Source organism: Megalobrama amblycephala, linkage group LG18 (assembly GCF_018812025.1).
Source record: "Megalobrama amblycephala isolate DHTTF-2021 linkage group LG18, ASM1881202v1, whole genome shotgun sequence".
Lineage (NCBI taxonomy): Eukaryota > Metazoa > Chordata > Actinopteri > Cypriniformes > Xenocyprididae > Megalobrama > Megalobrama amblycephala.
In genome coordinates, this window is record NC_063061.1 from 23223708 (window position 1) to 23251262 (window position 27555).

General features: G+C 36.9%; 1 protein-coding gene across 2 annotated transcripts in view; it reads right to left on the reverse strand.

Annotated features, from left to right (window-relative positions):
- si:dkey-112m2.1 (transmembrane protein 132C) overlaps positions 1-27555 on the reverse strand; it is a 171924-nt gene that overhangs the window by 115333 nt on the left and 29036 nt on the right. The window contains exons 1-2 of one of the 2 annotated variants that reach the window (XM_048166256.1): positions 16928-16955; positions 1975-2881 (exon numbers count right to left, since the gene is read on the reverse strand). In XM_048166256.1, coding sequence (XP_048022213.1) covers positions 1975-2867 — 893 coding nt within the window. In that variant the 5' untranslated portion in view covers positions 2868-2881; positions 16928-16955. Of the gene's footprint in view, positions 1-1974; positions 2882-16927; positions 16956-27555 lie in introns of those variants that run through there. The other variant, XM_048166255.1, reaches the window with a different exon arrangement.

Here is a 27555-nt window from a genome sequence, read left to right on the forward strand (position 1 = left end):
GAATGTCTTTAGTCGCTTCATCAAATCTGCTTGTTCTAATTAGAGCTCTACACTCAATGAATCAATAAAGAATTTCCTAACTTTTTCATACTGGGTTGTGAAAATCTATTCTATTGGGTCATCTATTAAATTACATTTGGACCATCTAGGTGTCAATAAATATCACAAGTTAAACTTTTACATATTTTTCTCCTAGAAGGTGCAGTCAGTGACTTTCAATGAGAGGGATGTAGGTCTGTTCTGTTAAAGGATTACTTCACTTTCAAATGAAAATTACCCCAAGCTTTACTTACCCTCAAGCCATCCTAGGTCTTTATGACTTCCTTCTTACTGATGAACACAAACAGAGTTATATTAATAAATATCCTGACGCATCAAAGCTTTACAATGAACGGGACCAACGAGTTTGAAGCTCAAGAAAGTGCATCCATCATCATAAACATACTTCACACGGCTCCGGGAGGTTAATAAAGGCCTTCTGAAGCGAAGAGATGCGTCATGGATATTTATTAATATAACTCCGATTGTGTTCATCGGAAAGAAGAAAGTCATGTACACCTAGGATGGCTTGAGGGTGAATAAATCTTGGGGTAATTTACATTTTAAAGTGAACTAATCCTTTAAATTTGTGGACATCAGTAGAAAAGAACAATGCTAAATGCAAATAATACAATTCAGCTAGATGACTGGTCAAGAATTTTTAAAAACCATCTTATAGAGAACATATCTACAAAGAGTACTTTCTAGCCTAAGAAGAAGAATTTTATCTATAGTAGATTTTTAGTAAAGTAGATTATAGAAATTTCCTTAACCTTTAAAAACTATTAATTTGTTTCCAGACCGAGAAGTGGCACTTTTGAAATTACCTGATATTTCCAGGACTTTGGGAACAGATGGGATCACATGCAGTGATAATAAACACGGTTTGTGCCAACCACAATGAATTTTGAGAGCATGAAATCAAAATTCAAGAGCCATACTGAAACTAAAATTGTCCATTTACTCATTCTGCCTCAGAAGCAGAATGCCCACTTAATTGTTTATAAGCCAAGGGGATTTTGAATACAAGTTTTGAAAAAAAAAAACAAGTAATTTTGATAATTAAATTCCAGAAGGGCTGCATGATATATCTTTTTAGCATCGATCCACCATAGTCACATCGCAGGATGTGCGATGTCAAGTTTAGGGATCGTTAATCTGAACAGACCAGACAACACAGTTCAAAACGCACGTCTTTCTCAGATTAATTGCAAAATTTGACCATCATGCAATGAAAGTTTATCATTTGAATGTGTTTTAGGTCCTGTCAGTTTAAACATTCAAGTGATTTTAAACTGTTTGAGTGCACAAAGACGTGACAAAGAAGTCAATTCTGAAAGTTCAGGTGCGCACACAAACACACCGAGCCGCGCATTTGCACGTGAACACCGAATGCCGCTCTATTCTGCATCTATTTGTGCATGAACGGACGCATACATGAAAACAAATGCACATAAACCATCGAGTATCCTTGTAAAACCCAGTTGCTTATGGCTTAGGTGAACTAAACAATTGAGAATGAAAACCAGATGTGTAACAGTATTTTGGATCCATGCATTCAGTCTTAATTATATTTCATTTATACAGTCAGGACTATGCAGTGTGATTTTACATTTGATTATTCAATTTCTGTACCTAATAGAATACCTAATACCAATTGCAATTTCTGTACCAAAATATTGCAATGTCACTTTTTCCCAATATCGTGCAGCCCTAAATTCCAGGTAAAATTTTATGAGTAAAATATTAACAGGGCAAAAAAAAACTGGTAGGTTTTTTTTTTTTTTTTTTTTTTTTTTGCATTTAAAGAGATATTGTGTAATAATCAAAATGTCAGATCTGTTCTTTTCCATAAAATCAATGGCTGTAAAGTGCAGCTATCAAGCAAGTAAATAAATAAATATAGTAAAAGTATTACTAGCGGGGGTCACTGACCTTAAAGTGAAGATCTCTACTGATGAAAGGGTGGAGACAGCGAGGAAGGCTGAAACCGTCTCCCTCTGCCTGATGGGTCTGGAGGGAACCATCACCACAAAGTTACTGTCCAAACGCAGCTCAGAGAGTGGCTGGAACAGCCGTACACTGCCGATCCTGCGCATGGGTGTGGGCCCTGAGAAGTAACCAGCCGGACCCAGTTGGCCAGTGCGGATGGAGTTGGTCTTGCGGGAGTCCTCCGAGCTGCATTCCCCAGTGTCAGTGGATTGTAGCATGTAATACAGCTCCACGGGAGTGCCTTCAACCAGCTCGGGAGATCTCTGTCGACCTGGTATGACACTAGGGGGACTGAACCAGCTAGGCAGCGGCTCCAGTTCAGCCACGCACAGTCCGAGTTCCCCTTTCAGACGACAGGTGCCTCGTACCTCTTGGGTTTCATGGAAGGCAAACATCCTTACACATGGCAACTTGTCCACGGCACTGTAGTCGTCCCAGTCCCGGCCTACTAAGTAGAAGAGAACCTGAACCTTTGGCCAACTGGGGTGGATTCGCTCACTGATAATGAAAGTCTGCACTTTCCAGTTAAAACTAAAGAGTGGAGAAGAAGTGGATGATGGGGACGTGGATGAAGGGTTGTTGAAGAGTCCCGGGCCCAGAAGCTCCATGGGCACGGGCTGTTCCACATACAGCGGTCCGTAACTGGCGTTGACCGACGGCGTCTTTCTGGCTTGTTGGATAAAGAAAAGTTCTGTACGAACCTGCAGGCTGGAGTTTCTCATGATGTCCTGGTTGGCCTCTTTCAGGAAGAAGGCAGACTCTGCGTTTAGCACCTGATATCGGACTGGAAGATACGTTGGGATGGAACCAAATCTCTGCAGTCCTTCCATCAGCATCCGACTGTCGATAACTGCCAAATAATGGAGAAGACAGGAAAGACATCACTCATCCATCTATCAAACAGTAAGAACTCTAAACCCGGCCTAGCTACTTGCAAGCTCTTACATGCTCTAAAGCAAGAGTCATTTGTCTCCACGCCCTATTCTGCAATCCCATCTCCAGGCAACTGGACTCTTATTGAATGCCTTCAACCAGCAGTTCACTGCAGATATTTGGGGTGATGGAAGGACCCAAGAGGCTCCATTGATTTTGCGTCACAGCGCTAGTCTGAGAGAAAGAGATGCTGGAGATTTGTGACAGCTGGTGGCAGACAAATGCTATTGGTGCTTAAGGCAGACACCACAGCACAGCAGAAAGATGCTTATATACCATTGTGCAACAAAGTATCTCTTGGTTTATTTAAAGGGTTTGTCAGTGAATATAGATTGAGTTTGGCGTTGTGTTCTACTGCATTTGTATACAGAAAGTTAACTTTGTTTTATTATTCTTTTAATATAATCACCCATAATAAATCAAATCATCTCATGAATATTTAGTTAATACAGTGGAGTCAGTTTGTTTTGTTTCAGGGGAGCCAGATACTGAGAAGAGTAATGCAAAATGTCAGTAAAGAAAGGTGGGAGTAAAAGTTTACTCAAAGACTATTTTCCTGTGGGACTAACATATTATTCTTTTTGGCAGCAATAAAAAAGGAGAAAGAGAGAGAAAGATAAAGAGTAAAGACAGAGAAGAAGAAAAAAAAATCAAAGAAATAAAGCATAAAAGATTCACTGAACGCTATGCTACACCAGACTGATTAACTCAAGTTAAAATCATAAAATTTCTTTTCAAAAGTGCTACCTAAAAAAATAACAAATGCATTCAATTGCAGACACCGTGTCTTTCTCTTGGAAACAAGCAGAATATCACATCTAGCCATTTGGAAGAATCAGATGGGCATTTTCACAGAAAAATGGCAGTAAACCAGCAATTTTTTTCTTTTGTCTCTCTGTCAAATAAAATGTTTAGCAAAAAAATTACATGCTCCATGAGTACAGAAAATTATAGTGAAACTTCTATTGAACCAAATATTATTCTGTAGAATAACTGAACAGAATATGAATTGAAGCCATTATTTGATTAAAGCAGATTAAAGAAAGAAGCGTGATTTAAAATAAAATAAAGTAGATATTAGCAACGATATTAACATTTTGGCCAACCATGATAACTATTATCACGCTATAAATGATAATAGTTCAATTCTATTTATTATTTATAGATAAAATTGACAAATTTAAACTATTTAAATATTTTGGCCATGGCAGCAATAAAATAATTACATTTTGATCATTAGGTTAAAGACTGGTAAATACAGAATGATATTCTGGCATGAAATTAAAATGTTTACAGCATATCAACTCATCAAATATCTAATATATTACAATATATTGCAATTGGCCTAAACTATTGTAAAATAATATTTACAAACCTTTAAATGATAGTTTAAAATGTAAAATCTTTTTTAATAAAACGTTGTTGGTTCTAATGTTATTTTAGGAATTTATAATTTGACAATAAACATCTAAATCTTTTTTAAAACTAAAATAAACCCTTCAGATTTGCCTATTCAGTTTGAGTTTTGTTGTATAGACGTTTTCAGCTCTGTGATGGTGTTCCAAATTACAGAAGGCCAAGCCATAGCAAGTCAATAAAAGACTAATTTCAAATGACAGGAAAATTGACCAATCATATCATTCCTCTAAATAGGTGGGGCTTGTTATCAATAAGTTTATAATGCATTCCGCCCGCTGTGGGGAACACCATTGAAAAAAAAAAAAACACTGATAAAATAGCTAGCGTTATTCTCTATGGAAACTAATAATTTATTATCCACACCGTTTTCGAGATTGACTTTTAAAGAAAAGCTGGAGTTAATCGGCAAAGGAAGACCTAGACCAGAGCTTAATTTTGTGCAGAAAGCCAAAGCTTTTTAAAGTATTCCAACCATAGCAATTAAGCAATTATCCCTGGATGACAGCATCAACCAAGAAGCTAAAGCTTTTACTGAATTGTTAGGCAAGTTATTTAAAATCTAATAGGTGATCTAATACATGACTTTTATTCTGGCTGCCACTACTTTATATATGTTTAGCTTTATTTGAGAAAACAGTTATTTTGCAGAAGTACGGGTCAGTCTGTAAATTTCCTAACTTAGTGACCATGCACATTTGCTGTAATTCTGTATAACAGTTGCCTTTTTCCCAAATCATAAGTTACTATGCAGCTACTGTGCCAGTCTAAGATTTATTATCAACATTGCTTGTTTGTGCTGGTGATGGATTCCAAAATGCCATGATCGTTGTTCACTGTCTGTGATGCGGAAGTGTCTGTTGCTAATGTGCTTTGGTCTGAGTGCTGTCATGATGCGTCGGCTTACATTAAATTTTGTTGGTTTTGTGGCCAGTTGGCATCACCATATTCCTCTGAAATGCACACACTATTGTGTGATGGAGCAATTATTTGCATTTTATTACTTTTTGTTTAATTTTGGTGATAACCCTCACACTCACTCTGATATTTGCTTTTGGCATTTCGTTCCCTTGGAATTATAAGGTTCTATCTGACATTTTTGATAAATTGAGTTATTCACATATTCATATTCTGTGACAACTTATTTACATTTCTTTTTTAAGTTGTGTACATTTTGGTACTTTTTTTAGAAAACAAAAAGGTTCTATCTACAAAGTCGAACTCTAACTTGGTTCTATAAGGTTCTATCTGCGTGAGCCAATCAGCACTTCAAACGCACACGAGGACCAATCAGGATCAGCGCTCTTTGTCATGTCACCGCGATAGTGAAAGAGATCGCAAAAAAAGTTAAAATCACCCAGTTAAATCAGTGAAGAGAAGACTAAATAATTTCACACAAAGCGATGTTTATTAGAAAGCTCATGATGGACTATTTTATTTATGATCTTGTCAATGACAGCAGGCCAAATTCCAGTGAATTACAGTCTTTTTGGGTGTTTTGTGTATCTGATTGCTGAGGAGTTATTTTCAGTTAGACACCACTCTAGCCAGCAGCACTATTAAGAGAATAGGTCCGTTTTTTTTGTAGTCTATTTGCTTTACGCCAGTCATATCATTGTTATACGAGGGAAAGTTATGTATATATTAGGTTATGTTTTCACCTTGATCCATCCTGTGTACTTGTACTGAGCTGTATGTACTATGTAGCTATAAAGCTATACGCTATGGCACACTGGATTAAAGTTAATTTTACATTGTTGGTAAAAACTGAGTTGTTGCATAGTTGAAGTAATTTAAATATTTTAAATGTGAAATATTTTTAATTATATATAGTCAGTGAAACATTTTTCAATGTTTATTAAACTTTATTAAACACCTTTGCTAAAGCATTGTCTGTTTTCTTGCAGTTTTTTAGTCTTAAAAGGTCTTAAATTTTACAATATTAAGCCTTAAAGGTCAAATACTCAACAATTTAATTGGTGGGGTCTTAAATGCAACAAACATTAGCATGTTATTTCAGCCATATGATGTCTAGAGAGAAAGCCATTTTACTTGTCCCACTTTCTGTGGAATAAAGTCCTGCTCAGATGTATTACAGTGGCTGCTTTCTGTCTAAAAAGGAAACTTAAACTTAAATGGTTCCTGCAATAATGTGTTAAATTACCCACTATATTCCTACCTAAATTTAACATCTGCACTGGACAAAACCATTAAATCTAACTTTCTCATGCATGTCAACACATTGCTACAACACTAATTTTGTGTTTTAAAACAAATTATAAGTAAACTGTTTGTGTTTCTTGAAAATTATTGCTTCAATAAATTTTTTGGCAGATAGAACCCTATAATTCCAAGTGAAAAGTGTTTTTTTTTTTAGAATTAGAAGGTTCTATCTGCATTTGACCCATTCCAAAAATCTTGATATTGTACATTTAGAATACATTTAGGGTCCTTGTCATTTTCTTGTTTGAAAGAAACTTGTTGCCCATATAATTTTTGCTATATGGAATGCAAAAACTTTGAAGCTCAATATATCAAAACTGCTCAGAATGCAGATAGAACCTTATAATTCCAAGGGGATGATTTCTTGTCAAAGGTAACATGCAGTATTATAGAAGAGGACACAGTAAACTAGATATATACAGATATGGTAGCTTTGTACATTGAAGAAGGAAAGCTCCACAGGCTGAAACAGTCTCTGTATCCTAGCGCAGAAGGAAGAGAGCTAACAAGATAGAGACACACGATCATTTCATAAGCAGGCAGTGCCTGAACATACATCCCCCCCTAGTCCTAAGAGCCAATTACTAATAAGAGCGCAAGCTTGTAGTGACATACAGTATCTAATCATTTTTTACAGCAATATTGCTCAACCCAACCTCAGTATACAAGACCCAAGCACACACACGTACAGATTATACAAGTACAAACAATTTTGTGAGGGGAAATTAAAATCTCAGCGCTCTAAGCAAAAATAACTCTAAAATCCATTCATGACTGTGTCTGAAAAGAGAGAATGTGTTAAATTGTTTCATCTCTGCTGGATCAGTTGAAGCGCTCCTTTTATTCTCTAAAATTAGCATATGTTCATCCTTAACTGCATTTAATTAGCAGGTGAGACAAGATAATTTGCTAGAGTTAAAACTGAATATTTTGAGTACAATTTTGATACAGCTTTGACTTTTTATTTAAAACCTTCAGAAGGATGTCAAGACTGTTGTCTCACTGAAAAGCATCTACCTAAAGGTGCCTATACCACATGCATTGCCATATACAGTATAGACTAAAAATCCATTTCAAAATATTGGATGAGCTGCCAGGTTCACACACACAAAAAAAGACCAAACTGTGATATAGTTTGGGGATATGAAGTGAAATCATGCATTACAAAAAGTGTTAAGTCAGGAAAAAAGAGGTGACACTCAAGCTTCTGTCACTATTCTTTACCGAACAACAGTTTCAGACAGCCTTACAATTGTTTCATTCCTATTCAAAGCACATTTTGATTGACTGCAAGATAACTAGTTAAACACTATACTTAAATATTTTGACAAAAAATATGGTGCTTCAATTAGTAATTCATTAGAATACAGACCAGAAAATAAATTACAGCATGAAAAAGGTTTATAACTTTCTATCTTCTTAATGATTAATGTGTGGGAGGAGATCATTCTTCATTTGAGTTAGTGTCTAATTTTATAAAAGGCCCAGGGTTTTCTATTATTTTACATTACATTATTCTTCATAAGCAGACTCTGGTTAGCAGAAGATACAAGAATCAAAGCCTGAATTCTAAATTCACACTCAAATGTGACCCTGGACCACGAAACCAGTCATAAGTCACACGGGTATATTTGTAGCAATTGCCAACAATACATTGTATGGGTCAAAATTGATTTTTCTTTTATGCCAAAAATCATTAGGATATTATTTAAAGATCATGTTCCATGAAGATATTTTATACCATAAATATATCAAAAAATTATTTTTGTTAGTGGATATGCATTGCTAAGGACTTCATTTGGACAACTTCTCAATATTTTGATTTTTTTGCATCCTCAGATTCAAGATATTCAAATAGTTGTATCCTGGCCAAATATTGTCCCATCCTAACAAACCATACATCAATGGAAATTTATTTATTCAGCTTTCAGATGAGGTATAAATCTCAATTTCAAAAAACTGACCCTTCTTACTGGTTTTGTGGTCCAGGGTCACAAATATACACCGGAAACCTTTTTTATTATTATTTTTTTAATTATTATTATTATTATTTTTTTTTTTTGTGCTTGCTTGATGTCCATTCACAGTGACTCTACACCACTTCCTTGATTTTTCCATATCAATTTATTGAGAGTTAGATGGCTTAGATAAGACTCTGAACAAGTAACTGAAATACATGCTGACAACGGCACATATGCGCATGGTAAGTGGCAATTCAGGAGCTGTTAACTAATTTAGGATATGCTCTAGCATGGAAAACTGTCCCAACTTCAGAATCTGGCCTTCAGGGAAAGTTAACATAGTAAGGTTTTGAGGCATCAAAATTGAATTGCCCTAAGGGCCATTTTCTCAGCTGCCAATAAAAAAAAACTCTATAATCTTACTGTAAGTGAAGTAGTTTTTCACAGGATAGTGGCCAACTGCTGAGCTGATAGATAACACTGATAATGGTAATCATTCAGAGTGCCCACACTGCATACATTAAATGAGTAGGTAGTGTTCAGTGTCTGGGGTTAAACACCATCACTTAAAGCCAAGTAGGACCACTGTACACATCTTTCAATTGTAGCCACTTAATAGAAAGACACTCAATAAGCCAAAGCATATCTTAGTCCACCTGAAAAATGAGGTGTTATGCCTGGGTGGATATGGATACGCTAGATACAATATCACAGTGCGACACTATTACGGTCGGGCACTGAAAAAAAGAAAAAACTGTAACCCTATTTATAACCTTAACCAAAGAGTATAGAACCCAAGAGGCAAAACTCTGATGCTTTTTGGGTAACAGCCACTAGGTGGCGCTTTGGTAGCGCGGCAGCCATTTTGGGGTGAAAATCAGTGTTGCCAAGTCCGCAGTTTGCCCGCGGAATTGGGCTACTTTTACACTGTGGTCGCGGGTTGTTTTTCAAGTCTGTGGGTTGAATTGACCCCAAATAATGTGATATTTAGCACCCTGAATGCAAATTTTACTAGAGGAGCCCCACTAAAAATGTAGATTTTACCCCCCAGAATGCAATTTTTACCGTGGGAGCTCGACTGAAATGTGATTGGGCTAGTTTTGGACTAGTTTTGAGGGGAAATTGGGCAGGCTTTGTTGTAAAAACCTGGCAACCCTGGTGAAAATGCCAACAGGACAATAGAAAATTTCTCAAATTCAGTAAATTTTATTACACCTAGAGTAAATGTATTGTTTTAGCCTATATATGTTTTATGTTATCAGTTATGGAATCAAACCATTAATGTACACATCTGAGATAACATAGTTAGCCTACTTTATTGAGTATTTCCATTTTTTGCAACTTTACATATTTACTATTAATAGTAAATTAATAAATGAATAATTAATAAAGTTAAGATCATCATGTTTGTAGCGATCAGGGGATTAAAACGTACAAAATATTTCAGATCTAGAGGAGTAATAATACTAAATTACTCCTCTAGGTCTGAAATATATACATTTGAATCCCCTGGATCACGCTACAAACATAATGACCTTATAGAACACGATGCATTGTTGTGTGTCTGTTATCCCATAATTTCCACTTTTGGACACAGTGCTGTGTTTTTTGTTTACATAGTCTTGCTTTAACAGATATTAATATAAGACAACACCGCAAAAACAGTTTACTGTCAAGCTGTTATATTCTGTTATATATTTATTGTCCAACATTCCCAATTTTTCTGATGCATGTCCTTAATTTAATTAATATGTCCTTAATATGTTGGTATTAATTCAGTTTTTATAATGCTAATACCTGAACTTCACAGAATTTTAACCCAAACTGACTGGGTTTCTAGAGAGCAAAGGTTTTGGGACAAAAGTGGAATCGACTTAAACACAAAGTCTGTAAAATAAACTTTTAAAAGGATTTGATGATCACTAGTGATAGTATTTTATTCTGTGTTGTCATCATTCAGGTTGGATTTTAGCTTTAATGTGCTTTTTTTTTAAACAAAGCAGCTGATATTGCCATAGAAACTAGTAGACTGCGAGTCGCTTTCACCCCAAAATGGCGGAAGTGTAGGGCTGCTACTGGGCGCTGGTGTTGCAATGGAACATTCTATTGAGTTTCACTTCTTGTCAGTATAAGTTCTTCGCCCTAACTAAGGTCAAGCAATGCCAAGGGTTTGGGAAAGGTATGCAGAAACAACTTAAAAATAAGACACAGGGGAAAATACAAATTTCAATTTTGGGCAGATATCAGTAAGTTGAAAATGATTGCATATAATTGCATATTATTGCATCGTGGTATATAAAATATGATGCATTGCTGATGTTAAATTTCTATACTATTTCTCCAACTAGATTAAAAACAAAAACAAAACAAAAACAAAAAATCAAGTGAAAATTACAAGTGAATTATACATTTTAAATGTACAGTATGACGAGAAGAAGCTTGCACACATAATGAAGAAAGATCTAAAATCTCCTATTGCAGACCATTTTATTGCTGGCCTTTTATTTTGGCCTTTGAATAAAAGCATTTTGTAAGACATTTCCTACAATTATGTGTGTGAGCTTCTCCTCTCGTTGGACTTAATAGTTCTAATTTTTTTTTAACTTATCACTAAAGTGTCTTTTAAATTTCCTAGGTGTTTGGCACAAACTTTTTATGTTTTTTGCAGGTCTTTCTCTAATGTACTGTACAGTATAAGAAATGAATATTCATTTTGAGAATATTAACTTGCAGTTATTAATACTGAACATTAGTGTTATATGGCTCATGCCTAAGAACACACTTTACACACCGTGGTAAAACCATTGTAATGCAATGCCACTGGTGGATTAACGCTTTAGTCTAAAACATTATTTTAGTCATGCAATTTGTAGTCTCTACCGGATTACATTTCAGAAATAACCCAACACTAAACATAATTACATGCTGAGATAGAACAAGACAGAGACAGGGAGGAAGACAGAAAAAACACCAGCTATCTGGGCATCAAGCACACGTTCTGATTGCATCAGTATTGTGGAGCAGGAATCTCAGCATGTAAGCCTTATCGGAGATGAGTCTGTTGAGCAAAGGGGAGAAAATTAAGCTGATTTCAAATGTTGGGAGTTGTGAAACAAGCAGAGGGGAAAATGAAAGATTCTGAACCTACAGTGAGGATGCCACTGACAGACATATTGAAAAAAAAAAAGCTTCTGTCACATATTTAAATAGAGAATCTTTCCTTGTCATCCTCAAGGTTTAACAAAAAGTAATTTTTAAATTTTAGAACTAGGCAAATTTGCAAACACCACTTTAAAAGCTGCTTGACATTTTAGATTGTAGTAAATTAACCCTTAATTTTTCCGTTGATATCAGCGCAACTGCTAGTTGTGATCAAACTGCGATCAAGCTATGATCGGCCTCGATTTAGCTCCAAAAATAATAGATCTGTTCAGTCATGATGTCGGTTAGTAGGCTTACCTGGAAGGCTGATTCACTGTGGGTCAGCATTCCCATTGGGGAATTTGGTTTTTAGAACAGCTTTTTTCAATTTATGAGTAAAACAAGGTCTAACATTACTTGAAGAGACTTTCACATTCTACAAAATAAATTACACAAACTCAGATCCTTGTGGTAATTGTAATCCACAAAACCATTTTATAATTTACAATTGAAGTAACTGTTAATTCACACTAACTTTGAAAGATTTTTTGTTTTTGAAAGAAGTCTCTTATGCTCACCAAGCCTGCATTTATTTATGAAATTAAATGTAATTAGATTTAAAATAACTGTTTCCAATTTTAATATGTTTTAAAATGTAACTATTCGGTGTCACACTTTTCTTCAGAAATCATTCTAATATGCTAATTTGTTGCTCAAGTAACATTTTGTGTTATTCTCAATGTTTAAAACAGCTGTGTGGAAACTGTGATATATTTTTCAGGATTCTTTTCTTTCTCTTCAAAGTTTTAGGACTATAAACTGAAGAGCTCTTTTGCTTTCTGGGAGATTCTATAAATCTAGCTTCCCCCTTTTCTCCATTCAAACATGATGCATGAAACATTACCAATTTCCATAATGATAATTAAGAAATTTTCAGAGACCCACTAATGGCAGGAAACTCTTGATCTGCATTCGTCATGCCTGGCTGCAGAAATATCTTCCACAATCTGCTCAAAGTCACTTTATCAAAACATAAGCAATTGCGCACCAAGGCTTGCAGGGAACTTGTGCCCCTGATGAGACATCTAAACAAACCTAAGAGGCCAAAAACATAAGCACAAAGCGTAAGACACGTTTGAGTCCAGAGTGGGCTTTTTATGATTACATTACTTCTATCTATTGCTCGTTGAGCTTGAGTGTACCGCAGTGAGGGTTGGAAAAAGTAAATTGACTCTGGAAAGCTGATGGCTCACTGTATTTGGCCAAGGCAGAAGGGAAGAAGGAGAAAAATCTGCTGATTTGAGCACCTCACAGTACCTGTTATACTAACCACAGGCTGCTGTTGCACTCTGGGAGGGCTGGACTTTTTATTTCAAGGTAACAGGCTTTGAGGATTGGTTTGTCTGGTGAGATTTTCATCTATTCCAACTCTCTCCCAATCACTTGCGTTTGCAATCTCAGCTCGATTCTGTAGCCCTTGACTAACGGATTCAGTCAGATGCTGAGCCTAGTACCAATGAATTATAGGAGAGGGTGCTTAAAAGGGAAGCAGGCCCCATGTCATGCAGGACGATTTGGAGAATGATGTAATGATATGCAGGTACGCTCTCATTTAGAGTCATACCTCCGGGGATCACATCTCCTAGACAAATGAAAAAATAAGTGAGAACAGAGGCTAGTGGGAGGAAGTCAAATGAAAATATGAGTGATGGCTCAGATTATTAGAATCCAAAGCCTTCAACTATAAAAAAAAAAAAAAAAAAAAGACAACAGCAAACCAGCATGAAAATATATGAGCTTCTTTTATATTTGCATATTTGGCCATCATTCACCCAACGGTGGTGTTTAAAAGCTTTTGCGTTGAATTTTTAGGGAAACTGTTGTCAGGGAAACAATCCCTTGTCCAATTTGGCCAATGGCAACTAGGCTGGCTTCACTGATGTTATGGTGGCGTTTCAAGGCTTTAATTTGTTTGGCCATTGGCTGGGAGTTTAGGCAGGCTGGAGTCAAGAGCAAACATAATGAACTGAAGCAGTTACACTGAAGGGAGCTGTTAAATGTGATTATTTGATTTAAATACAATGAATAAACAGAGTGCGGAGGTGGTAAACATTACTCAGAATATAGCTCCCAACAAAATACAATTCAGCCCTAGCTATAAAAAAAAGCATATTTACTAGAGAAAATGTTACTATTTGTGCCAACTGGGAAAATCTACAGACACTTTGAAATGGACTGCAATTTTCCTTCCTGATATATTTCTTATAGAAACAGAGGGTGGGACGTATCGAAGTGCTTGTTCTTTTTATATATATATAAAAGTCTTTAGTTTACAGCTGAGCAAAATCATGATTTGAAACTTGATATCAGTATAGCAGGTGGCAAGAAGATCTAAAATACCTGGAGAGAGTGCTTTGTTAGTTTGCCCATTCATCTCGAAGGCAGCTGTCATGCAAGATTAAGTCTTCTGCAGAATTCGGTCCCTAAAGAAATTCTTACAGAGTGCAACAGTTGGGTTCCAGAAGTAAAAATCACATTAATTTTACGATAACTAAACAATTAAAGACAGACATCTCTGAAGTTGTTAATCGATGGTAAATGCTTTTGCTGAAGCCATCAATAAGCATAATTTTCTTGAATTCCTGAATTCATGGTCAAAAACTGCATCACCCATGATTCTGCAAAGAAATCTCCACCAATCAGAGAAACGAAGCAAACAAATCGTGCCAAAAGAACTCTTTAGCGCCTGGCCGCTCCCGTGAAACACTGTGAATTATGTAATACAGTCAGACTCCCTACACTCTCAAATTACTTATAAGTAAAATATTTTGTTTCTATATATACAACCAACATCTTAAATAAATAGTTTTACATTTATCTGTAATTTTTAAATTTGTCATTCGCTATGCGTTATGAGATTGTAGTACGCAGTAGGGCTGTCCGATTAATCAATTTTTTTCGATTTCGATTTTGGCTTAACAAGATAACTGAGGTAAAAGGTTTATTGTGCCTCTGCCGCATTCCACCCAGCACACCATCCTATCCTTCACAGCGGTAGTCCACTTTTTTGACTGCACCTTTAATATCGCTAACTGATTAGACTGCTATCTTGCCTCTGCTACAAAAGGATAACTGGAAATTCTGTGTTACCTTGAAAATGATATTTCGATAATGTGATATGTTCTTGAACAGATATGACCTAGGATTCTGCAGGGGTGTAGAAAGATAATTTTATATGCCAAAAAAATCTGTATTTTTATTAATACATTAACATATAGATGGACTCAAAGCTAATAGTTACAGAGCCCCAATTTAGATTTCATGAGGTTTTCAAAGCTAAAAGCCACTGCACAGAAGTTTGACAACTAATTAATCAGACATGTTGTTCAATTCATATATAAATAAATTAAACACTTGTATAATGAAAGCTTGCCACCGTGTTGGCCAGACTCCAGTTCATGGGGATGAGCATGAGCATGTGGCAGAGAGACTGAATCTCTGAAACGACACTGTTGCAGTTTTAACTGATGACAGGGCTTTGAATGTGATCAGAATGCACTGTGGATATTTAACCACAACTTTAATTCATGCATGGCAAGATGGCATTTAATTGCATTGAACATTTTTTGATCTCGATGAAGAAACAACATAGCTTTTAGAGTGTCCAATTGAAAATGCTTTACTCATTATCAGCATGACAGCCAAGTTTCATCCATATTAAATTAATCCAGTGTTGGCAGTAAATAGTACACATATTCACTATTAACTATGATTTTTCCCTCAATAAACTCTTAATTTACTGCTTATTAATAGTTAGTAAGGTAGTGGTTAAAGGATTAGTTCACTTTCAAAAGAAAATTCCCAAAGTTTTACTTACCCATAAGCCATCCTGTATAAGACTTTCTTTTTTCTGATGAACACAATCAGAGAAATATTAATAAATATCCTGATGCATCCGACCTTTATAATGGCAGTGTGTGAGGATCAACAAGTATGAGCTGAAGAAAGTGTCTCCATCCACATCCATCCATCATAAATGTACTCTGGCTCTGGGGGGTGAATAAAAGCCTTCTGAAGTGATGCGATGCGTTTGTGTAAGAAAAATATCCATATTTAACAAGTTATAAAGTAAAATATCAAGTTTCCGCCAGACCACCTTCCGTATTCAACTTACTTACGTTGCGTCAGTTATGTCCTACGGAAAGCGTAGGACGTAGCGCAAGCGTTTTGAACTATGAGAGGCTTGCGTCAGTTATGTCCTACGGAAAGCGTAGGACGTAGCACAAGCGTTTTGAACTATGAGAGGCTTGTTAAATATGGCTATTTTTCTTACACAAACACTTCACTTCAGTGAAAAGATCTTTATTAACCCCCCGGAGCCATGTGAAGTACGTTTATGATGGATGGATGCAGGGACGTGGGAACTATATTGTGAGAGGGGGGGCGGGATTCTTGGGGGGAGGGGGGGGGGGCGCCCCCCTGTTCCAGCATTCTCCCAACATTCTTCCAATACAGAATCTGAATTAAAATGTGTTTGATTTAAAGCGGAACTCAGTAAGATTTGCGAAGCTCCCCCTACAGTTTCCTTCAGTGAATCACACTGTCGTAAATACTCCAAGCGCAGCTCTGGACTACAACGACTACAACGCTCACCAGCGCAGTAGTTTTGCAAATACAGTACAAGAAATCTCGATGGAGATGGGTAATTTTCGAAATTGTCTTATAAAGTAATAATATACATTGTTTTTGAATTACCGTAAAGCATTTTGTCACTCTCGCGTGAACGTGAACATGAGGCGAGATTGTTTCGGGTCGGTGCAGCTCAAGTTGCAAGTGCTGTTTTCTGGCGTAGACGTGCCAGAGGGGGTTAGTGCTCGACTCAAACACACCACTACAAGTCAATTAACCATCGTAAGGACTTAGAAAACTATTTATGAAGGTAAAAAAAGTTACTTAGTTCTGCTTTAAGCCTACATTTCAAAATGTCAATTACACATGTCAATTACACATGCTCGGGAACGAGCCGCGCTGACAGACGTTGCAGAGACTAATATAACAATACATAACGGTGTGCTAAGCTAAGTTTCTAACAGTAGCACTTTGTTTTCTGTTCGTAAATACATCTCCCTCAACGAAACTTAAAGCATGTGTCTCAAAATCATTTTGCTATCAGATAAGTTATCATCTCGGCTCACTCAGGGATAACTTACAGCTGCACTTACCTGTCTGAATGCAGTGATGGACAGCTGTCTTTCCTCACTCGACGGGTATTTAGATTTCATGTGCTTTCTCATTATGGTGTTGATATTATGATAACTCGGTTTCATTAATTAATTTGATCAAAAGTAATTCCATTTCGTAAGATCATTTTCATCCAAGTAATTCCAAACATTGCGAGGCAGACGACAACATTACGTGACGATCAAATAAAATAAACTTGTTAAACACGCTCCACAACGCCACCCGGTGCATTTAGTTATAACTGCGAGTTTTAGTGCTCAGGATTTATCATGGATTCACTGCATTTACGGTCAGCAAAGCAACATAGTAAAATTCGAATAGTATTTTTATTTTTCGAATATTAATTACAGAACGAATATTCGACTATTTGTGCACATCCCTAATAACCAAGTAGTTAAAAGTGATAATTGTATATTGTAATATATTTATTTATTTTCTGTCAATCTAAAATAGAAAATATATTTCAAATGAAAATGCATTAAAAGCTACAGGCTAAGTGCATCTGCTCAAATCTAGTTGAGAACATCTGAAAACAGCAACAACATCAGCAATACAGCGGTCCTCTTTAACAGGCATGAGATAAAATGCCTCCCATGCTAAATCAAATCAAGAGCACTGTGACTACTGCGATACATAACTTCTCCCAAACATTAAAGAGCTGATCATCAAAAATATATATGAGATGTATGCATCAGACTGAGAGGAGAAAACAGCCCCAAACAACCATTCACAGTGCCGGTAGTCCTCAGCAGCCCGGAAGAAAAGGGAAGGGGAGATTTGAGAGTACAAGGCCGAAATAAGAGGAACTATACGTCTCCAGTGTGCATTGCTCCAAGTTCAGGCACATGCTATCCTTTCAGCCACAGTGAAATGAGGCTCCCTTTGTTCCCAAGTAAAATGTCCCCCCGTCAATTTGACTCAACACAGCGTATAGTGATATCTATCAGCTCTCCTGGCCCCCTAAGACATTGTAAGTAACAGCAAAAAAGTTGAGCCAGATAATTACCTCTCTCTGCCTCCGGTTTTTGCTGAGAAAAAGCTTTCCGCCAAGTTTCCCTTTTTTTTTATTGCCAGTCATAAAGTACGGGGCTGCCTCATAAAATGTCTCTATATCACTGTGGCATTCTTCAAAAACCTGTTTTTCATGGGACATCAGTCCTTGAAATACCGGGTACTGCGCCGAAGGTCAATGGGTTGATCAGTGGCTGATAAATTTGCCCTAGAGATTAGCCATGATGGCTTCCCTCCAGGACTGTGCCGTTCCTGAATAGCTCATGGAATTGGGGGGAAACACACACACATTTTAACTGACCAAAACAGACTACAGTGGCTTCCAATTTGATGAGGAGGGAAAAGACTGTTTGTGGTCACTTGTGTATAGAATTGTCAGAATGTGTTGATGCACACTGCAATTGCAACGGATTATGGGAGGATTTATCTGTTTGGTACAAGGAAGTTTACCTCAGGGAAAGATTAGGAAAACATCATGGTGCACTAACAGTGAGTTTTATTTGTCATACCAAGAGCCTGATGGGCCATTCGTACCAACACGAATTCGACTTAAAATGTGTTTTTCTATTTTAATGAGACGCTTTCATAAAACGTATATACAGTCAAACAAATATCTGTTTAATGAAAGCGGCGGCTTACGAAAGCATCAAATGCAGCCCTTAAAATCCACATGAAAAGGCTTGGGGGTGAAATTTGTTTATTTGACTTACACCCTTAAATGTTCGTTTAAAAACAGGAAAATCTCTTGGCAAATACAGTTGTTTTTCATTAACTTAAAGAGATCCAACAAAGAGTCATATGTCAGCAACCCTGCAGGATATGTCAGTGGAAAAAAACCTTGATCTACTGTTTTATACGCATAAGAAATTTAATTTCACCAAAGCTTTAGCTGTAAGAGGCACCAACCCCCCCTACACATTCAAATAAAGTCAGCCAGGAACTTGGTGGAAGTGTTTGAGGACCAGTTAAATTTCACTGTCCACACCACAACAGCCATTAGGTCATGCAGATTTGTGCTGAACAACATCAAAAAACCAGGCCCATCTGAATGGGCTGTGCAGGTCTTGTTCTTGTCATCTTAAAGGTGCCCTAGAATCAAAAATTGAATTTACCTTGGCATAGTCGAATAACAAGAGTTCAGTACATGGAAAAGTCATACATTGAGTTTCAAACTCCATTGCTTCCTCCTTCTTATGTAAATCTCATTTGTTTAAAAGACCTCAGAAGAACAGGCGAATCTCAACATAACACCGACTGTTACTGACTGTTCATTAATATGTATGACCCCAATATTTGCATATGCCAGCCCATGTTCAAGGCATTAGACAAGCCAGTATTAACGTCTGGATGTGCACAGCTGAATCATCAGACTAGGTAAGCAAGCAAGAACAATAGCGAAAAATGGCAGATGGAGCAATAATAACTTACATGATCCATGATATCATGATATTTTTAGTGATATTTGTAAATTGTCTTTCTAAATGTTTCGTTAGCATGTTGCTAATGTACTGTTAAATGTGGTTAAAGTTACCATCGTTTCTTACTGTATTCACGGAGACAAGAGCCGTTGCTGTTTTCATTTTTAAACACTTGCAGTCTGTATAATGCATAAACACATCTTCATTCTTTATAAATCTCTTCAACAGTTTGTAATGTTAGCTTTAGCCACAAAGCACTATCAAACTCATTCAGAATCAAATGTAAACATCCAAATAAATACTATACTCACATGATCCGATGCATGCATGCAGTATGCATGACGAACATCTTGTAAAGATCCATTTGAGGGTTATATTAGCTGTGTGAACTTTGTAAATGCACTGTATTATAGTCGAGAGCTCGGGGGGCAGGGAGCGCGCGATTTAAAGGGGGCGTTTGCTGAATCGGTGTATAGTTAATGATGCCCCAAAATAGGCAGTTAAAAAAATTAATTAAAAAACATCTATTGGGTATTCTGAGCTGAAACTTCACAGACACATTCAGGGGACACCTTAGACTTATATTACATCTTGTGAAAGAACGTTCTAGGGCACCTTTAAGACTGGGCTTCCACAATGCTCATTTCGCTGGCAATCAAACCGACTAAGCCTGGCATTATTAAGCCTCTACAGAAGGTCTTCAGCCATCCAAAGAATGTCCACGGCACACACCTATTGGTCTCGCTTCACTCACTACCTGTAGCTGACCACATCTCTGACTGGGGATGTCAAATGATACTTGTGTGCCAATGAATTCAATTAAAGACCCCCTGTGGTGAAAATCAAGTTTTTAATGTTGTTTGTGTTCAACAACAATGTGTTCATTTTAATATGCTTTAAGACAAACCATGTGCAAATTCATATGTCACCACCAATGCTGAGTATTTTCTACTCATTTTCTACTAACCAATCACGTACGATGTATATTACAATGTTATGATGAACTATATGCCTTTCTCCATTGACATTCTGAGAAGGCACTTGTCTGACTCTGACATGGCGAACGGGAACATGGTTTGTGTAACATTAGCAACACGTTATTAGCTGTTTGATAATGTAGTCAAGCAAAAGGCTAATCATGTGAATTACCGGTATGTGTCCGACGTTGAACAGCTTAAAACAGCAATAAAACAACTACTAAAAGTAAAATTTTCCAGGAGCAGCGGCAGCAAGTAGCACCAGCGTTCACCCCGGAAGTGATGAATGTGCTGCGTTTACCTCAGTAAGTTGACCGAGTGGATCTCTGATCTGGCGTGATCGAGTGGAGGCGGGGCTAATTTGCATATTCATTGATCTGCTTATATTAAATGAGGCGAGGGTGCAGAGTTACATTCAAGCTATTTTGAGGCATGAAGAATTTTTTTCACAGGAAATGTCATTTTGGTGATCAGAGTTTTAAGGGATAAAATTAGTGACTACAGGGGGACTTTAATGTACACAGAGTGAGCAAAACCATCAGATGCATGTCATAAGACTAAACATAATTAGACCTTGTGCATATTCATTAAAAAAAATAAAAATAATATAATTTATCTTATTATTAATAAAATCAAATATTAATTAAACTTTATTAAAAGTTCATGATGTTCAAAAGCGTGTAAAATTTAATTCACCTGCTCAATGAAAAAATCTCTAAACGTAATTTCTTAGTTCAGAGTAAGAAAAATAAATAAAGAAAAAAAAACTAGAGAGATTCTTCTGAGTCAGCTTTTCAGCTCTAACTGACGGTGATAAAGTACTTTTTTTAATCAGTTATAAGGAGTTGTCTTCTGGCAGGAGAGCAGGGAAGGATTGCATGTGACAAGAGAAACCGAGGGAAGGCTGAGTGGGAACGCAAGTGGTGCTACAATGGTACTACAAAGAGCGGCAAATGACTTCGAAATGGTTTTAAAATGACAGCCTGTTATCAGGTAATAGCTCAACCCACAATAGGCTGCCTTTATTCCATTTCTGTCAGGAGCAGATAGAAGGAAGACTACATAAGAACTAAAACCCTCCACCTCCACGCAGAACTAAAGAGGAGAGCTGTGAACAAATAGAGGGGGAGAGCGCAACAGTTAACATAACCAGTCAAGAGTCAAAAACAGAACTGTCAATTATGGTCAAATGGGCCATGTGGCGTTACAAAGAGTTCTGCCTTGCATTTGACATTCCTGGAAGATGTTTTCTTACCGATGTGACTCAAACTACAGTCGGCCTTGGATTTGTTATTGGATCATATTGTGAAGTTAATGGGGTCAATGACATGAAGCTATTAAATTATTCAAAAAGTACATTAAAAATGCAATTCATGCATACAATGTTTGAATACACTTCTACGAGAAGCATGTTTTTTATTTCTGTAATAAAACACATTTAGATATATTTAGGGGCGTTAAAGTAAATAAAAGTAAATAATACATGATACTTATAAAAAAAAAAAAAAGCTATTCAAAAAATTTTTGGGCACATTTTAAACTAGATTTTTCTTTATCGTGGACACTCTTATATGGTATTGACGCAACTAGATGACTGAATACTGAATTTTCAAATTAAACAGCCAGCTGTATTTTGAATGTGCCTGAGCAATATACGGCACGTGCATGCAGACCAGAGTCTCAAGCCACTCAAGCAATAACTAAAGTCTGAAGATGGGTGGAGTAGGGGTCAAAGAAACAGTTGTATGTTGTGGAGCATCAAGTAGCGACCACAGTGTGATCTGTGAAAATCATCCGGGACAACACCCAGGCTTTTTACACGCAGGAAGGTGATGACTGTTTGACCTTCAACCGAAATGGAGGAAGATTAACTGTGGGAGGTCCTGGAAAGGGGGAGGAAGAATTTAGTCTTGTCGAGGTTGAGCCTGAGGTGATGAGTAGCCATCAAGTTGAAATGTCAAGTGACAAGTAGAGATCGTTTTCGGCAAGAACAGAGCAGGAGACAGGAAGGTGGTATGAGATATAGTGTTGATGGCATGGCAGTGATGAGATAGACCATGTGATTTGATAATGGAAAATTGCAACAGGCCCAGTACTGAAACCTGTGTATTTCAGGTGGTGAGAATCTGGGGGGTACCAACTAGGGCTGGTTGGTATATTGAGTTTGAACGATATATCGATATATTTTTTATATACGATATGGAATGAGGCAATACCGTTTATATCGATATACAGTAGTTTGATACGAGCGCATCTGAAAAATAGCGGAGCAAAATGCATAATACAATTTGTCCCAAACATGAGACATGCTTATTATTTAGAGCTTTAAAATAACTTGTAAGATATAGTTAACATGTATAGTTTAAAGTGGCTTACCCCGTCTGACAGATACATGTGCTGACAGATACTTGGGCTGTTTAATGCTAATGCGTTTGTGGTGTTTCCCTCAGTGCATAACTTACATTTCACATGTATATTCTCCATCTGTAAATGTTAGAAAGTCATGGAAATATTTGCATTTTGCTGACAGGAGTGGATGAGCCTTATGCAAGGGAGATAATATCCGCTAAACTTCACACTTCAGTGAACGAGCGCTGCCACGCGCATGCGCATCAAACAGACGGAGCGCAACAGAATAGGAGCACCATAATTCTGACTAAAATATACATTTTGCTAAAATATTTGTTGTTGAATAATAAATATGCCAAATGAAGAAATTTTAAACCTATAAGTAAGTGTATTTTTGTGATAGCAGTACTGTAAAGTGAGTATTGTAATGGGGAACTCAAAATAGCCTAATATAATTAGTCTGTGCTTTTGTTTTTATTTATTTATTTTCATTTTTAGTTCAGTGAATTTAACTTCTGCTTTAAAAAGTATTATTTTTATTGTTACAATGTTGTGTGTAAATGATTGTAATGTGATTAGACCCTTTTTTGCAAATAATAGCAGACTACACTGCATTCTAAATTATTATGCAAGAGACAAATCAGTAAGATTTCTGTACAATAAACATTCAGATTTTAGTTTTTCTAAGAACATGTTTGTTCGTTTATTTATCCATGTCTTTTTAGATAACTGGGATCAATCTCAGACAAAATAATTTGCCAGATCTATGGAAACCCTACTTAGAGGTTGTTCCACATTATTAAGCAAGTCACAGTTCTCATGCAATATGGGGAGGAAGAAAGATCTTTCTGAAGATGAAAAGCATGAAATGGTGCAATGTTGTGCAAAAGGCATGAAAACAACTAATATTGTGTGAAACTGAAGGGAGATTATCGAATTATCATAAGATTTGTGAGTGATTTAGAGCACAGCAGAACTCGGTCAGATAAAGGCTTATTGAGGAAAGTTCCTGTCAAAAAAATGAATTGTATTAAAAGGGCAGCTATAAAAAAAGCCAGTGTTGAGCAGCAAACAGGTATTTGAAGCTGCTGGTGTCTCTGGAGTCTCAAGATGCTCTCCATGCAGGCTGGCAGTTGTGCGTAAAGATGAATTTTAGACACCACTAACCAAACCTCACAAAGAGAAACATTTACAGTGGGTGTAGAAATACATGAAGACTTATTTTTAAATAGTTTTATTCACTGACTAATGCCGTACTACAATGGATGGTATAAATGGATGGATTTCTGGATGGTTGGTGAATGGCCACCACGTTCCAACAAGACTGCGACGTCAGCAAGGAGCTGGTGGGTGATGATTTAGGCTGGAATACTGGGAAGTGAGATGGAGGGTATTAAAATGAATTTTGCAAGATATGTGGAGTTCATAACTGGCCATTTTCAGCTATGGTATAAAAAGGAGGATAGTGCATAGTACAATGCACTATTGTACAATGCACTATGCACTATCCCATGCTGCAAAAAAACACCACAGCAATAAAACTGTTTGAAAATGTATTTCTACACCCACTGTAAATGTTTCTCTTTGTGAGGTTTGGTTTGGAGTGGCTGAAATGCATCTTTAAGCACAACTGCCAGCCTGCATGGAGAGCTTCTTGAGACTCCAGAGACACCAGCAGCTTCAAATACCTGTTTGCTGCTGTGGAATTACAAATTTAAGAATCTGTTTAAAATCTGCAGATCCTACATCCTGACCATTTGGCAGGACAAGCTCAAGATACAGCAGTGCTTTTGTCTCTATGATAATGTAAAGGTATAGGTGATACTGCCAGACTGATTGGATTAGCACCTATGCATTTGAATGACACATTTATGCTGATTAGATCATGGCTGGGAAATGTAGGCAATGATCTGATTCCTGTACTGCATTTGCATCCTTTGTTTAGATTGTCCACACCCCTACTCTATGTATCCCTCCCCCTTGAATGTATATGAACTACCAAGTCACTGCCTTAGTTAGATTTTGGATGACCACAGCGACGCACAGCGTGTTTCTCAATAAAGAGTAACTTCTGCTTCAAGAGATCCCAAAGTCTCCTGGTCTATGCTTCTGAGATTTCCAACACTGCTCAACACTGGCTTTTTTTTATAGCTGCCCTTTTAATACAATAAATTTTTTTGATAGGAACTTTCCTTAATAAGCCTTTATCTGACCGAGTTCTGCCGTGCTCTAAATCACTCACAAATCTTATGATAATTCGATAATCTCCCTTCAGTTTCACACAATATTAGTTGTTTTCATGCCTTTTGCACAACATTGCACCATTTCATGCTTTTCATCTTCAGAAAGATCTTTCTTCCTCCCCATATTGCATGAGAACTGTGACTTGCTTAATAATGTGGAACAACCTCTAAGTAGGGTTTCCATAGATCTGGCAAATTATTTTGTCTGAGATTGACACCAGTTATCTAAAAAGACATGGATAAATAAACAAACAAACATTTTCTTAGAAAAACTAAAATCTGAATGTTTATTGTACTGAAATCTTACTGATATGTCAATTGCATAATAATTTGGAACGCAGTGTACATGGTTACATTCAGTATATTTGTTTTCATAGCCTTTAATATGAACATTGTTTGTAGGACAACATTGGACAGGATGTGAAATAAGTTTTTTTTTTTTTTTTGTAGCACCCTTAATACCAATATATAAAATACTGAGATATGTTTTTTTTTTTTGGCCATATTGCCCAGCCCTACCAACCCTTTCAATCTGCCTTCAAAAGACTTTAGAAGATATAACAGCTGATCCACAGAACCATAGTCTTATTTCAAGGTGGTGCTGTAACCAAGTGGTTAAAGTATCAGTTGGTATCAGAGCTGTGGCACAGATTTATAGAGCTGTTGTGCTTTTGGGGACCCAGTGTTGTTTTCTTGTTGTTTTTTCCAATATTCTGTTGAAACAAAGTAATAATTATTATTCATTTACAATTGATATGCGATCACAAATTTTTTGGCCAAGCAACAGCCCAAGATTGCCACCATCACACACCTCTCACTTAACTCGCTACCTGTTGCTGACCACATCAAGCTCTGCCTGGGGATGCAGAACGATTCTTCAGTACCAGGTCGATAAAATAAAATAATCATACCCATGCTTTTAAATGCTCTGTGAATTCAGTTAATATGAATAGGTGGAGAAAAAACATCTGATGTGTGTAAAAATATTAATGTAATTAGACTTTGCATATATTAAATCATAAGATTAATACTTTTATTAATAAAATTAATATTCTTAATAAAATAAAATATTAATTCAACAGAAAACACTTTTTACTTTTCTTTAAAACAGACTGTTTACTTCACTGCTTGTAAAAGTAATGTTTTTTTTTTTTGAACAGCTGAAAACAATTGAACCAAATTAAACAAAAAGGCAAAGCAAAGCAAAAAAGAAAAGAAAAGAAAATCTGTGTTGGGTGATCCACTTAACACTAAGTTGGCTACAGTATAAGCTAATGTAGGTTGCTGTTAAATGACAGTAGTGGTAAATGACTAAAAGGTAACAACAATAAAGTATTGAGCCATTTTGATTTTGTCATCTTCTTCTTTTCAGTGGCTTTCAGTGGACAGTTTGCATTCTTCTCTGGCTCCAACTCGTGGGAGTTGGGCTCAACTCATCCTTTAAAAGGTCTGAAGAATTGGATCAATACCTAAGCCTCTTATCATCTCAACCCAAACACAACACGCAATTAATCTCTCTACTCCGATTTAATGAGCGGCTCTAAATAACACCTTGCAAAAGCTCTTTGTGTTTATGCTTACATTGATCTGACAACAAGAGGTTTTGCTGCAATAAATCCATTCAAAAGTGTCAAATATTTTATAACCCAGATAATAGTTTTTACAGCATCCTGAACTCCAGAGACACTATTTTATTTGATTTCTTTAAAAGGGTACGTTAACAAACTTCAACATTTAGCTCATTTTGGTTTGTCGATGCACTGTCTTTTCGCCAAAAGTTTCTGGTACTTTGATGCCGGTTGCATTCCAAACGCAGCAGGACTCCACCAAAGGAGACCCGACACTACCTTTCATACAGCGGACTTCTATTTTCCCTTTCTCCTTTGTTCTCTGCTTGGTGGCCACTCGCACCATTTCACAAGAGGCTCCATCAGTTCATCATGGCCAACTGCTGGGTCCTCTCTTTCCATCCTTCAACAACTGACTTTGCCGTCTCTGCTCTTTTCACCCACCCAGCAGCTCCAGGAGGGATGTAATAGGTTTGAAGGAGACTGTGTTGCTGTGGCTTGTTGTCGCAAACACAGTGTGAGCAGCATGCAAATCTGAGTGTGAACCCTCCCATACTAGTGTGAGCTGTACAACAGAGGATTGGGAGCCGATGCCTCTGCATCAGCCTCCCCGGCACAAGGATGACAGCTCTGACTGATCCCAGTTCTAATGGGCAGGACATGTTGGGGGTGTTCTCGCTCAATATAACACAACCAAAGACAAGGTGCAGTGCAAGTGTATGCAGTCAGCATGTAGTTTAGGGGAATTAGTAATGACACCACTAACATTTTTCAGAATTATTTTCTCATGTCTTCTCAAAACGTTGCAGCTTTTGTTCCAACGACAAAATTAAGAGATTGTAATTGATACATGATCCATATGGACCAGGCCCACGGTTTGGCACGCATGTGAATTGAGGATTAATTGCAAAGTTGTCTACCATTGTAGAGTGAAAGATTATCATTTGCACGCATTTTGTCTTGCCAATTTACAATTAAACCCTTCCAGCACAAAAAGAGGCAAATGGCGCTTTTCCACTGCGTGGAACGACTCGGCTCAGCTC